The 12373-nt window shown below is 48.9% G+C and overlaps 2 protein-coding genes across 4 annotated transcripts; one reads left to right on the forward strand and one right to left on the reverse strand.

Moving 5' to 3' along the window:
* Positions 1-1406: 1406 nt before the first annotated feature.
* On the forward strand, positions 1407-7647 carry cfap57 (cilia and flagella associated protein 57). Of its 2 annotated transcripts, XM_068711871.1 has the most exons (21): positions 1407-1661; positions 1741-2054; positions 2147-2400; positions 2498-2663; positions 2794-2946; positions 3046-3179; positions 3268-3433; positions 3526-3639; positions 3808-4020; positions 4130-4303; positions 4489-4650; positions 4797-4952; positions 5117-5210; positions 5301-5491; positions 5576-5749; positions 5850-6008; positions 6127-6270; positions 6369-6485; positions 6724-6858; positions 6947-7090; positions 7179-7647. In XM_068711871.1, the coding sequence occupies exons 1-21, from the start codon at positions 1502-1504 to the stop codon at positions 7341-7343; spliced, it is 3489 nt and encodes a 1162-aa protein (XP_068567972.1). In that variant the 5' UTR covers positions 1407-1501; the 3' UTR covers positions 7344-7647. The 2 variants fall into 2 exon arrangements, with proteins under 2 accessions (XP_068567972.1, XP_068567971.1); XM_068711870.1 differs by having other exon boundaries at positions 2794-3179.
* Positions 7648-7981: 334 nt separating this feature from the next.
* nuf2 (UF2 component of NDC80 kinetochore complex) lies at positions 7982-11937 on the reverse strand. Of its 2 annotated transcripts, none has more exons than XM_068711681.1 (13): positions 11742-11937; positions 11116-11190; positions 10906-10982; positions 10748-10809; positions 10536-10633; positions 10304-10377; positions 9875-9968; positions 9721-9783; positions 9417-9554; positions 9181-9321; positions 8656-8831; positions 8328-8463; positions 7982-8213 (listed from the first exon to the last, which is right to left on the reverse strand). In XM_068711681.1, the coding sequence occupies exons 1-13, from the start codon at positions 11862-11864 to the stop codon at positions 8106-8108; spliced, it is 1365 nt and encodes a 454-aa protein (XP_068567782.1). In that variant the 5' UTR covers positions 11865-11937; the 3' UTR covers positions 7982-8105. The 2 variants fall into 2 exon arrangements, with proteins under 2 accessions (XP_068567782.1, XP_068567783.1); XM_068711682.1 differs by lacking the exon at positions 11742-11937 and adding an exon at positions 11517-11591.
* Between the last annotated feature and the right edge of the window lie 436 nt (positions 11938-12373).

Genomic DNA, 12373 nt, shown 5'->3' on the forward strand with positions numbered 1-12373 from the left:
TACTATGACCGTTTTTCACTTTTTTCGACATGTTGTAGTGTGACTTTTTTCGACATGCTATACTATGACCGTTTTTCACTTTTTTCGACATGTTATAATATGACTTTTTTCGACATGATATACTATGACTGATTTTCACTTTTTTCGACAAGCTATACTATGACCGTTTTCCACTTTTTTCAACAGGCTATACTATGACTGTTTTCGACATGTTACACTATGACTTTTTATAGACATACTATGCCAGTGATTCTTAACTGTTGACCGTGGCTAAGTGGAGTGCAGGACCGCCTTTCAATCAGAAGGTCGGTAGTTCGATCCCCGGTTACTTTGACCGTTTTTCAATTTTTTCGACATGCTATACTATGACCGTTTTTCATTTTTTTCGACATGCTATACTATGACTTTTTTCGACATGCTATACTATGACCGTTTTTCACTTTTTTCGACACGCTATAATATGATTTTTTTTAACAGGCTATACTATGACTGTTTTCGACATGTTATAGTATGACTGATTTTTGACTTTTTTCGACATGCTATACTATGACTGTTTTTTGACTTTTTTCAACATGCTATACTATGACCGTTTTTCACTTTTTTCGACATGCTATACTATGACTGTTTTTCACTTTTTTCAACATGCTATAATATGACTTTTTTCAACAGGCTATACTATGACTGTTTTCAACATGTTATAGTATGACTGATTTTTTACTTTTTTCGACATGCTATACCATGACCGTTTCTCACTTTTTTTCGACAGGCTAATATGACTTTTTTTAGACATGCTATACTATGACCGTTCTTAAATTTTTTCGACAGGCTATACTATGACTGTTTTCGACATGTTACACTATGACTTTTTATAGACATACTATGCCAGTGATTTTTAACTGTTGACCGTGGCTAAGTGGAGTGCAGGGCCGCCTTTCAATCAGAGGATCGGCGGTTCGATCCCCGGCTACTGCTCTACTAGTCTCATGTCAATGTGTCCTTGACACTTACTACAAGACACTGCGTATATGGTATGTAAATAAATACAGAAATGTAAGTCGCTTTTGACAAAAGCGTCTGCTAAATGACCGCAATGTAATGTAATGTAACAGGCGTACAGAACTCGAGCAGGTCACCACGAGGCAGACTCAGCCCTTTAACGCCCCCGAAGTCTCGCGAGATTTCATTAAGACAGAAGCAGACAGTAGAGAAACAACAGTTTGTTTATTATAATGTCCAGGAGAAGATAAAGAAACGGGGGGGTACATTAAAATGTCTGTTTAAAATGGTGGATGGAGAGACAAGACAGAAAAAGAAGAGAGAGCTCCTTAAACGAATTAAGTTCTCGCGAGATGTCTGGGGTTGCCTAGCGACGGGACTCTAATCACCCACACACTGTCTGTGTTAGTCGCGTGAGCTTCTTTCTGGCTCAGTTAGCTCAAACTAAATTAATGTTGGTGGAGAGTCTTTTTAAAAGTCTGAACAAACTTTACAACTGTAACAAATGGCCGCTGTTGTTGCCGCGCAGCCTCACTTCATCTTCGGTGTGCGGACAGGTGTGCGCAACAACTTGTGTTTCGTCGATGAGCAAACGGTGGTTTTCCCCGGTGGAAACAGCTGCGTGTGCTTCAACACGGTCCAGAGATGTCAGCGGTTCATCCCGGGTACGTTACACGGCTGTTACGTGACAGACATCTTTGCTTTTTATTCTTCTAATATTAGTTGTTTCCGTCGTCTCTCCAGGCTCGGAGAACAGCCAGGGCATGCGCGCGCTGGCCATCAGCGCCAACCGGCGTTACCTCGCGCTGTCGGAGTGTGGCGAGAAGGCCACCGTCACCGTGTTCGACCTGCAGCACGATCAAGGCAGGAAGAGGAAGGTCCTGACCGCCGGGGACGCGCTCGTGGGAGAGTTCGTGTGCGTGGCTTTCTCCCCCGACTCCAAGTACCTGATCGGACAAGCGGGCGGTCCGGACGGGACGCTGGTCTTCTGGCTGTGGGAGAAACAGAAAGTCCTGGCGACGGTGAAGACCGGCAACTCCGTCAACTCCGTCACCCAGGTGAGTCGTCCGCGAGGCAACCACAGCTCTCGTGCGTTGCAGGTGCGCGTGCTCTGTGAGCTCACTTGATGCCCCCCCCCCCCCATCATCAGGTCAGCTTCAGCCCTCACGACAACACGCGGCTCTGCGTGAGCGGCTCCGGTGTGTTCAAGCTGCTGCGCTACTCGGAGGGAGCGCTGAAGCAGAGCCGCACCGCGAAGGTGGAGTCCGTCAACGTCCTGTGTCACGCCTGGGTGACGGAGGAGCGCGTGGTCGCCGGCACGGACGCGGGCACGCTGCTGGTGTTCGAGTCGGGGAACCTGCGAAGAGAGATCAACGTGGCTCCCGAGGCCGCGCGGGGTGACAGGTCAGAGGACGGAGCTCATTGCTGTGACGACGTGGTGGCATGTCACATAGAACAAAGTGTGAAGGATGAACCTGATGACCCATAATTCACTGCGCAGGCGAGTGGAGATGAAGAAGATCACAGACGGCGACGTGGACGAAGGTCCTCGGGTCACAGCCATTCTGTCCTACTCCAAGGGCTTTGCCTGCTCTTTGGGTCCCGGCACCGTCTGTCTCTTTGAAAGGGACGAGGAGGACGGCTACAGAAGGAGCAGGGACATACGGGTGAGTGTCCGAGCAGGTGACGGTGCTGCTGCACACTGTGTGTGTGTTGCAGAGGGATCACGTATGTGTGTGTGTGTGTGTGTGTGTGTGTGTGTGTGTGTGTGTGTGTGTGTGTGTTCTTCTCCGTCAGATCCCTGCTGACCCGTGCAGCAATGAGCCGACCTCGGCTGAAAGCCAGGAGATCCACACCATGTGCATCAGTCCGGCAGAGGAGACTCTGGCCGTCAGCACGGACAGAGGACAGCTGTACGGCTTCAGCCTCTCCTCTGTGGAGCTCAACAAGGTGGACTGTTTACCTGGCAGCTGGCAAAGCAACTTCCCCTCGACTTCAGCTCCTCATGTCGACTCTGATCAGCCTTTTGTTTGTGACTCTGTCCATCAGGAGGAACATTTTGAGTTCCTGTCGCAGTCCTTCCACTCTAAGTCCATCACCGGTTTGTCCGTCTGCATTAGAAAGCCGCTGGTGGCCACCAGCTCTCTGGACCACTCTGTCCGCATCTGGAACTATGAGACCAAGTAAGATGATCCCACCTTTACTATTCTGTTACACACAGTGTTTCACACAGTGTTGTGTTTCTACATGCTCCCTGTGTTTCGTCACCAGGTTGTTGGAGCTGTACAAGGAGTTCCAGGAGGAGGCGCACAGCGTGGCTCTGCATCCCACTGGCCTCTTCATCCTGGTGGGCTTTTCAGACAAACTCCGGCTGATGAACCTGCTCATCGACGACATCCGCACCGTCAAGGAGTTCACTGTGCGCTGCTGCAGAGAGGTGGGTCACATGTGGGTCACATGTGGGTCACATGAAGCACTTTTGAGCTGCTACCGTTTTTCATTGTTTCTACTTTCTCTCTCACGCCTCAGTGCGCCTTCAGCCACGGTGGCCACATGTTTGCGGCCGTCAACGGAAACGTCATCCACATCTACTCCGTCACCTCTTTTGAGAACATCCTCAATCTGAAGGGCCACAACGGGAAGGTGAGTGGAACGGGAGGGAGCGTGTCGATGCGTGTGGAACGAGCGAGTTCAGGATCAGAAGCGCCTTTATTCACATAGCAGCTAGGGAATAAAAACTCTCTACAAGTCAAGGGTTCTTTAATATATAAAATAAAATGTACAAATACAAATGAATCATTTTTTTTGCAGGTGCGAGGCGTTGAATGGAGCCTGGACGACACCCGGCTGGTGTCGTGCGGGACGGACGGCGCCGTGTACGAGTGGAACACACAGACGGGTAAGCGCCAGTCTGAGAGCGTCCTCAAGTCCTGCAGCTACACGGACGTGTCCTTCTCCTCCGACTGCAGGACCATCCTGGCCGTGGGATCGGACCTCACCCTGAAGGAGATCCAAGACTGTCAGGTGGGTGAGAGCAGCGCACCTCCGCTGAGGAAACGAGTGGATTAAGATTATTAAGATGCAAGTCTTAACATGTAGAAATGTATCTATGGGCGTGTCGTGGGTTCCGCAGGTCCTGAGGGAGGTTCCGGCCGATGAAGTAGCTCACGCCGCCGTGGCGGTGTCTCACTCCGGCAGGGTCGTCTTCACCGGGACCTCCGGTGGGACCGTCAGAGCTGTTAAATACCCGCTGCCGATCCAGAAGGAATGGATCACGTACCAGGCTCACTGCGGCGCCGTCACCAAGGTGGGTCCACATGAAGCTGGTTAATGTCAGCGTGCATGTGATGAAGTGTGACGCATACGTTCATTTCTTCTCCTCTAACCTGCTCCCACGTCGTTTGGACATTAAGGGACCATGAAGAGAAACATGTCTCTCCTCAGATGATGCATATTGAGACCATTATATAACTGACTTGGTGTTCCCCGTAGATGGCGATCACGTTCGACGATCAGTTCCTGCTGACGGCGTCAGAAGACGGCTGCCTGTTGATGTGGAGGATCATCGACAAGGAGGGCCGAGGACTGAAGAGCAACAGGCAGATCATCCACACCGAGGAGATCCTGGTCACCAAGTCAGACCTGGAGGAGAAGGTCTGTGTGTGTGAGAAACTGTATTGTACTGATACAAATGTTTGAATAGAGTTTTCACTGTAAGCTTGCCTCTGTTGATTTGTGTGTGTGTGTGTGTGTGTGTGTGTGTGTGTGTGTGTGTGTGTGTGTGTGTGTGTGTGTTGCAGACCCAGAACATGCTGGAGCTAAAGCTGCGTCTGAACGAGCTGCAGATGGAGAACGAGTACCAGCTCCGCCTGAAGGACATGAACTACAATGAGAAGATGAAGGAGCTTTCTGACAAGTTCTCCCAGCAAATAGAGTGTCTGAACACAATGCTACAGGTGTGCTGGTCACCTAGAACACAGCTCCACTTCAGATGTGCTCCACACAATGGCTGCCTTTAGTCACTATGACTGTTCACACTTTCAAGCGATAAGCAATATCAAGAGATAAGGTGCCTTTAAGAGCCTTTATTGTCCCGTCATAACATCTTCTGTACCTGTAGGCCACCAAGACAGAGGTGGAAAAGCAGGCCCGCGAGCACCAGGAGAGTTCTGCAGAGGCCGCTGTGAAACACTCACTGGAGCTGAAGGATTTGGGTAAGAGGAGGACAGGATCAGTGTCCGGGGGGGACCGTGTGACCTTGATTTCTCTGAGGATCAATCAATCTGTCTGTCAATCACACACAGAGGTGTCCTACAGCCAGAAGCTGGTCGTGGAGTACGAGAGGAACCAGGATCTTCAGCATGAAGGTCAGAGGATGCGGGAAGACTATGAGAAGCAGCTCAGGGACGCGGAGGAGAGCAAAGTCCGATCCCTCGAGGAGCTGACGCGGCTCTCCGAGGCCAAGCTGCAGGAGAAGACCCAGCTCCTGGTTCAGGTCGGTCAGAGGGAGCGGCGGCGCTTCAGGGACCAGATAGCGTCTCGTGAAGTTCTTGTGTCCACTTTGGTTCTTTGTGTGCAGTGTCAGGAGGATGCACAGCAGCAGGTCCGTGAGTTCAAAGAGATGATGAGGCAAGTAGAGGAGGACGAGAAGAGCAAGATCCACGATATCCAAATCCACTATGAGAAGAAACTGCACACCGAGAAAGAGGCAAACGCCAATCTGAAAGGAGAAACTGGTGTCATGACACAAAAGGTGCTTCTTATTGCTTCTTACTGCTCATCTTTCTCTCACTACATCCCCTCACGTTGGTGTTTCTTCTTCTCTTCTCGGTGGACGGGTGGTGTGATCACAGTTCCACAGTCTGCAGAGACAGATCGATGACCGGTGCACAGACATAAAGCAGCTGAAGCAGGAGCGCCAGAGGCTGCTGGGTCTGGTCCGCTCCCTGGAGAGCGACATCGAGGACCTGAAGCGCCAGATCTCTGGACACGAGAAGACCAACCAGGACAAGGTGGCTTCAACGTTTTACACTCAAATAGGTTACCAGTATTTGGACTACATGACTGATTCTGGGTCACATACTGTTCCTCATAAAACAAAGACCTCCTTCCTCTGAATTGGGTTTCCAGGATCAGACCATCTCCAGCTCGAAGAAGAAGAACCAGGAACTGGAGAAGTTGAAGTTTGTTCTCGATTTCCAGTTGAGTGAGTTGAAGAAACAGACTGAGCCTCAACAAGATCTAATCAATGAGAAGAAGGAGCACATCCATCAGGTGTGTGTGTGTGTGTGTGTGTGTGTGTGTGTGTGTGTGTGTGTATTAGTGGTGCTGTTCTCTGCAGCGTTCACGCCTCTGTTTGCTCTCCTGTACAGCTGGAGGAGCAGCTGCTGCAGATGGAGAAGAGCAACACTCGGCTGAACCTCAGCGTCTCTGAGCTGCGGCTCAAGCTGAGGACCAGGAATAAGGAGGCGCATCAGGAGACGCTGAAAGTGAGCACACAAGTAACACTACGAGGACACACACACACACACACACACACACACACACACACACACACACACACACACACACACACACACACGCTGCTTTACCAGGTTTAAGGAGTTATCATGTCATATTATTTAAAAGTAACCAAACCTCCTCGTATAGAATGTTGAATCAAGCTGCTCTAGTTTTCCCTCACTAGCCTCTGTATGAGATGGATGTGAATGTATTTTCCGTCTCAAGATGAAAGACCTGGAGACGCATCTTCAGCGGCTCAAGTCGGACCTCCACGACTGCGTCGGCTTCCTCCAGGACCCGAGGAAACTGAAGGAGAGCGTGCAGACGATCCACGCCCGCTACGTGGCGCAGACCGACGAGGTGAGCGCCGGTGGATCCCGTGGAGCGCCGACAAAGAGACGGTTTAATAAATCCCCGTCTTATTGAAACTTGCGATTCACGTTTCCAGGTGAAGAAAAGCGGCGGCGACGAAGACGTTCGGAGCGCGCTCGTCCGCCAGCGGGATCACCAGGAGAAGACCGTCAACGGTCTCAAGACGAGGCTGGCCCGATCGGCCGAGGAGCACGAGAGAGCCTACGTCAAGATCATGAAGGTACATTACAGAACGCAGCGCCGCACTTCCTGTTCAGTAAGTCTGCTTCCTGTCCTTATTGAAGACGAGGCGCTCTAACACTCCGCAGGAGAAAGGGACTCTGATATCTGAAATCAACGAGCTGCGTAAGGAGCTGCACGCGGCGAGGACTCGGCTCAGGGACCAGGCGGCTCAGCTGGCCGCCCTCAACAGGTCCGACGGGTCGCGTCCCAAAGGGCGTCGAGAGGAACCAGAGCACCAAGCAGACGGCTGAGAGATCGGAGGCAAGACGGAGGACCAGGACCAGTGTGGTTCCTGCATTGATGAACGCATTCACCAACACACCACGTCAACATCAAACACATCTTTGAATGCGTGTCAGCAGCGCTTTACATCTTTTTGTCCAGTGTTTTATGAAACCGTTTGCTTCCATTCCAAGTTTTCTGCAATTATGTTTGGCTAACGAGGACCACGCCTCAGAACAATACGAGTTTCGAGGCGTTATCTTATTAAATATGCGCTGATTTGCATAAGTTCCACAACAGAAAATATGAATGAATAAAGCCAGGTTCAAAGTTCTTGTTTCCTTTTGTTGACATGTTGGAATCAAAGGTTTCTAAAGAGGATTTTAGATGTTTGTTTTCATCTCTCCATACACACTCAACAAACATAACAAAAATAACAAACGACAACAACGGTGAAGACAACAACTCCCATGATTCCATGTTTTAACTCCTGTCTGCAGAAAGTGACACACTGTTTAATGCTGCTTCATCTTTTTCCTGCAAATTAAACTATGACCATCTTTATAATGTACTAGTACTTCATAGTGTATATTACTATTGTACTGATGATTTAGGATCTCTGGGCCTCACCGGTCCTGAACATAAAGACAGTAGATTTTTGCTCCTTTCGGTCCGATCAGGTTTATTAACTGGTAAACAAACATTTTAAACATTTTAAATAGTAACGGTGAAAAAGGCGACACAGGGTTAGAACATGTAAAAACACAGAAGTAACAGAACGATGAAGCTGCTCAGAAGTTGGCAGACATCTTGGTGACGTCCTGTTTCAGGTCCACGACGTGCGTCTCGATCCTCCGGTGCAGCTCGTCCATCGAGGCCGACAGCGTGTCGAACAGAGCCTGGACACAGAGAGGACCGACGCGTTAGAGCGAGGGAAACAAACAAACTGGATCCGGGTCGGAGGAGCACACGCACACGCACACGCACACGCACACACACACACACACACACACCTGAGCTTTGGCCGTCTCCTTGCTGCACACGTCCCTCAGGCTCTGGATCTTGGCCTTCAGCTGCTGCGTCTCTCTGGAGATCTCCTGGATCCTGTCGGCCATCTCCTCGCGCTTCTGGTGGATCTGGTTGCACTGCCTGGAGAAGCGAGCAGCGCTGGTTAATCAAAGCTTTCCGTTTTACAGAAACGAGGATTGTTCAATTAGTAGTTTTAATGATGTATCAGAATCTATGAAAGCTCCTCACCAAAGCTACATTTTACAAGATTACATTTGAACACATCATGGAAACAGTTACACCACCGGTACGTCCGTGACGTGGAGAACATACCCCATGACGTCCTGAACATGCTGCTCCTTCATCTCCCTCTTCTTCTGTCTGCGGATGTTCTGTTTGGACTCTTTGTCCAGCTTCATGGCCAGCGCTCTCCTCAGCTGGCCTTCCTCCACACACAGGCTCCTCAGCTCCTTCTGCTTCTTCTCATACTGAGCGGTCAGCTCCTGGTGCTACACACACACACACACACACACACACACACACACTCAGAGAAACTATGCAGAATTGCACAGCGTGTAGCCCCGCCCCTAAATCATCCCCTGCTTTATGGTCTGTGTGACTCTAAATGGAGCATAATGTACTAAATGAACATCATGCTGTATTGAAGAAGACTGTAAACTAGAGATTGAGACCATAAACTCATGTTTACAATGTTTACTGAGGGAATAAATCAAGAGAGAAGTAGAGTCATTTTAGACTAGACTTCTATACAACCAGAGGAGTCGCCCCCTGGTGGACACTAGAGAGAATGCAGCTTTAATCAGTCTGTGGGTGCTCTGATGGTCAGACTGCTTGTACCTCCTCCGCTCTCTGCTTGGTGTTGTTCATGCTGCTCTCCAGGTCCTGCAGCAGGTGTAACATCTGCTGGATCTCGGCCTCGGTGTGGGTCACGCGCTGCACCATGTTCTGCAGCTCCACCATGCACTCGTCAGAGTCTTTCTGAAATCAAAAGACAGGAAGCCGTCTTTTCAAAACAACAACGGCAGATTTCTGTAGACGACCCCGGCCTTTGTTCTCTTTCTTCGTCTACTCACAATGGAGTTCTTGATGGTCTTGACGTTCTCCCTCATCTTCTCCATCTGAGTCTTCAGCTCCTCTGGAGACTCCACGATCTGAGACGAGAGTTTTCCGATGTCCTCCTTCAGGTTGCAGACGTCCACCTTCACCTGGGCCTGACGCGCACACACACACACACACACACAGCTCCTTTCAATAAAGACCCTCAACTCCTACTGGGACTCTGAGCGGTCTGTTCTGAGCTGGTTCTGGGACGTGGGAACCAAAGGTACCACATGATGGTGTTCACAGTCTATGGTCGGTATCAAAACGTTCACGTACCAGTTTCTGAGTCTTCTCCGCAATTTTGGCTTTCCACTCTGCGATGCTTTCGTTTTTTGCATCCTGAAAGGACACTTAGTTTTACTTGAGAGCACACACACACACACACACGCACCTCATCATGTGACTGTGCATCATCATCACCACCACCTACCACTTCCTGGTATTCGTGGATGTTGGTGGCCTGCAGCTCAGAGAGAGCGGCCGCCAGCTCGTCGGCCTCGGCCTGCTGCTCCGGTGGGATGGTCCTGATCGAGGACGAGAGGCGGAGCCAATTACATTCAGATTCATTAGGATCGTGATAAACAATAACCATCCTCTTACCTGTAGCGCTGGTATCAGTCTAGATAGTGTTAGTCTGTTTCTCTCCAGTCTAATGGGACTATGCTGACCCCGGTTACTCAAGAGAACCCACAGATTTCATGGAACTACTTTCTTTCTATCGAACTGCACCAGCAGCCTCTCGTCCATGAGTAAGCGGGGTGCAGTGTGGACGAATGAGAATAGTGGTGAACTGTCCCTTTAAGAGATGAACGCTGGAAGCAGAAACACAAACGACAGCTGGTCTCACGTGTCTACTCACGTGAGCGCCTCGATCTTCTTCTCCGCTTCTCTGCTGCCTTTGGTGTAAGCCAGCAGCCGGTCCATGTCTGCCCTCTGACAACAGGGAGAGGAACTGTTACACACACACACACACACACACACACACACACACACACACACACACACACACACACACACACACACACACACACACACACACACCCCTCCCCCCCCACCCCCCCACTACACCCAAGTGGACCAACATCACATACAAACTTGGCCTGCTTCTCAAAGACCATGTCCATCCTCTGCATCCTGAACTGAAGGAAGTTCATGATGGCGCTCAGAATAGTCAGAGTCTTCAGTTTTTCTAGAAGAGGGAGAAGAACGCCGGTGAGGTGCTTTCAGGAGGAAACACTGTGGACGGGTGAATCTGAAGAAAACAACAACAACAACAACAACAACAACAACAACATGCACTCACTTGGAGCTAGAAGGTCGTTCAGTGAGAAGTCGTACACCGTGCACATCGGCAGAAACTGCTGCCTGTGAGAGGATCGAAAACACAACGAAACCCAAATCATCCATGAGTCCTCTTCACTTCAGTCTGCTTACATCCATCTAAACAGTCAGAACACTCACATGCGGATGTAGACACTGGTGATAGCAGTGGTCCCCTCATGATACACCGGGTTCTGAATGTTCTCCAGAAGCGGAACCTGTGGGGGAAAAAGAAGAAGAAGAAGAAGATCAAGTTCTTAAACTTAGGAAAGAGAACATTCCGTACGTAAACAGGCAACGTTCATCAGACTGCTCTGCGTGACTCAGAACACACTCTGACCCGGCGCTCACCATGGAGTGACACTCGGGTCTGAAGCGGTACAGGAGATGCAACACCCTCATGTAGAGCGTCTGGACCGCCTCCGGCTGGAGGAGAGAAGAAGAGCGTCACTTCTCATGCATTTGCAGATTAAAGCTCCTGATGACTTGCTGCTGTACTTTGTCATGTCTGATTGTAAAGTGAATATTTTGGGGGTTTTGGATCGTGCGTCGTATCCGGTAGTTGCTGCTCTACTGACGTTTGTTTCTATATGTTATAACATAACTAACGAATGTTAGTTATGTTTCATAACTTACAGTATAAATGCAGTACACTTTGTATGGTTTATTGATGAAAACCTTTGTTTTCAAAAGTATTGGTTATTGTTTGAAAGCATCTAACAGGTAATGACCATCTTTAAAACACAACTTACAACAATGACGAACAGACTGTAGAGCTACAACGTTGTGGCGTGACGCTCATATTTCTAAATGTTGCACCATTAGCGTTATAATATCTATATAAGCTATGCTATGCTAGGCTATGTAACGCTACTTCAGCTACTTTCTAACCATCCACGCTCATTACGTCGCTGTTATCAGACCTTACGGGACGGTGAGCGGACGTGACCGTTACCTTAACGTTACTTCAACGTTACCTTTGGAGTCGGAGTCAGGTCGCTCTTCGTCAGGTGTTTCGCCTCTTGACCAGTGAGAACTTCGTTTCGGTAGAAATTCACGAGCGCATCCGCGGTGAAGATGGGGAATGTGTTTTCAGACATTGCGACCAGTTTTAGGTTTAAACACAGAGGATCTGTTCAGCGGCGAAAACAAAATTGGCGCCTTAAAAAACGACTTCCGTGTTGATTTCTACACGGAGCCTTCTGATTGGTCGATTCATACTTCTTCTGTTTACAAGGGGTGATACGTGACTCACCAGCGCCCTCTGTCGCACTCCCCGTGTACAACTCTGGAACTGTCCCCACCTTCATTAAAGTGTCACGTCTGGGTGTCTTTATCAGCATATTCCGCTTTGATTTAAGAACAAACTTAAGAAATGCACAATAATACATAGTACAGATATAAAAGAGCAGCTATTTTACAGTTATGCAAATAAACAAATGCAATGGTTCAAGTACAATTTATTGTCTGAATACAGATATACAAGATTGTGACTGGAGGGATAGAACTATTTAGTTGTTTGAAATCTTTTTGTATTAATATATTATATTGTTGTATATAATATTGGAATATCTTTTTTTTGTTGTGTTTATTTCCGTTATATTTCATA

Source organism: Cebidichthys violaceus, unplaced genomic scaffold (genome assembly GCF_023349555.1).
Source record: "Cebidichthys violaceus isolate CVI_PGR_0920_01 unplaced genomic scaffold, fCebVio1.0.p SCAF_17, whole genome shotgun sequence".
Taxonomy (NCBI): domain Eukaryota; kingdom Metazoa; phylum Chordata; class Actinopteri; order Perciformes; family Stichaeidae; genus Cebidichthys; species Cebidichthys violaceus.

What these genes read in the sequence shown, in the direction of transcription:
- nuf2 (XM_068711681.1), bottom strand. Translation starts at nt 11,864, where the DNA reads ATGTCTGAAAACACATTCCCCATCTTCACCGCGGATGCGCTCGTGAAT. An exon ending in GAACGACCTTCTAGCTCCAA is followed by an intron (nt 10,634 to 10,747) that starts GTGAGTGCATGT and finishes TCCCTCTTCTAG; the next exon opens with AAAAACTGAAGACTCTGACT. An exon ending in TCCACGAATACCAGGAAGTG is followed by an intron (nt 9,784 to 9,874) that starts GTAGGTGGTGGT and finishes GTGTCCTTTCAG; the next exon opens with GATGCAAAAAACGAAAGCAT.
- cfap57 (XM_068711870.1), top strand. Translation starts at nt 1,502, where the DNA reads ATGGCCGCTGTTGTTGCCGCGCAGCCTCACTTCATCTTCGGTGTGCGG. An exon ending in AGAAGACCAACCAGGACAAG is followed by an intron (nt 6,009 to 6,126) that starts GTGGCTTCAACG and finishes TTGGGTTTCCAG; the next exon opens with GATCAGACCATCTCCAGCTC. An exon ending in AGAAGGAGCACATCCATCAG is followed by an intron (nt 6,271 to 6,368) that starts GTGTGTGTGTGT and finishes TCTCCTGTACAG; the next exon opens with CTGGAGGAGCAGCTGCTGCA.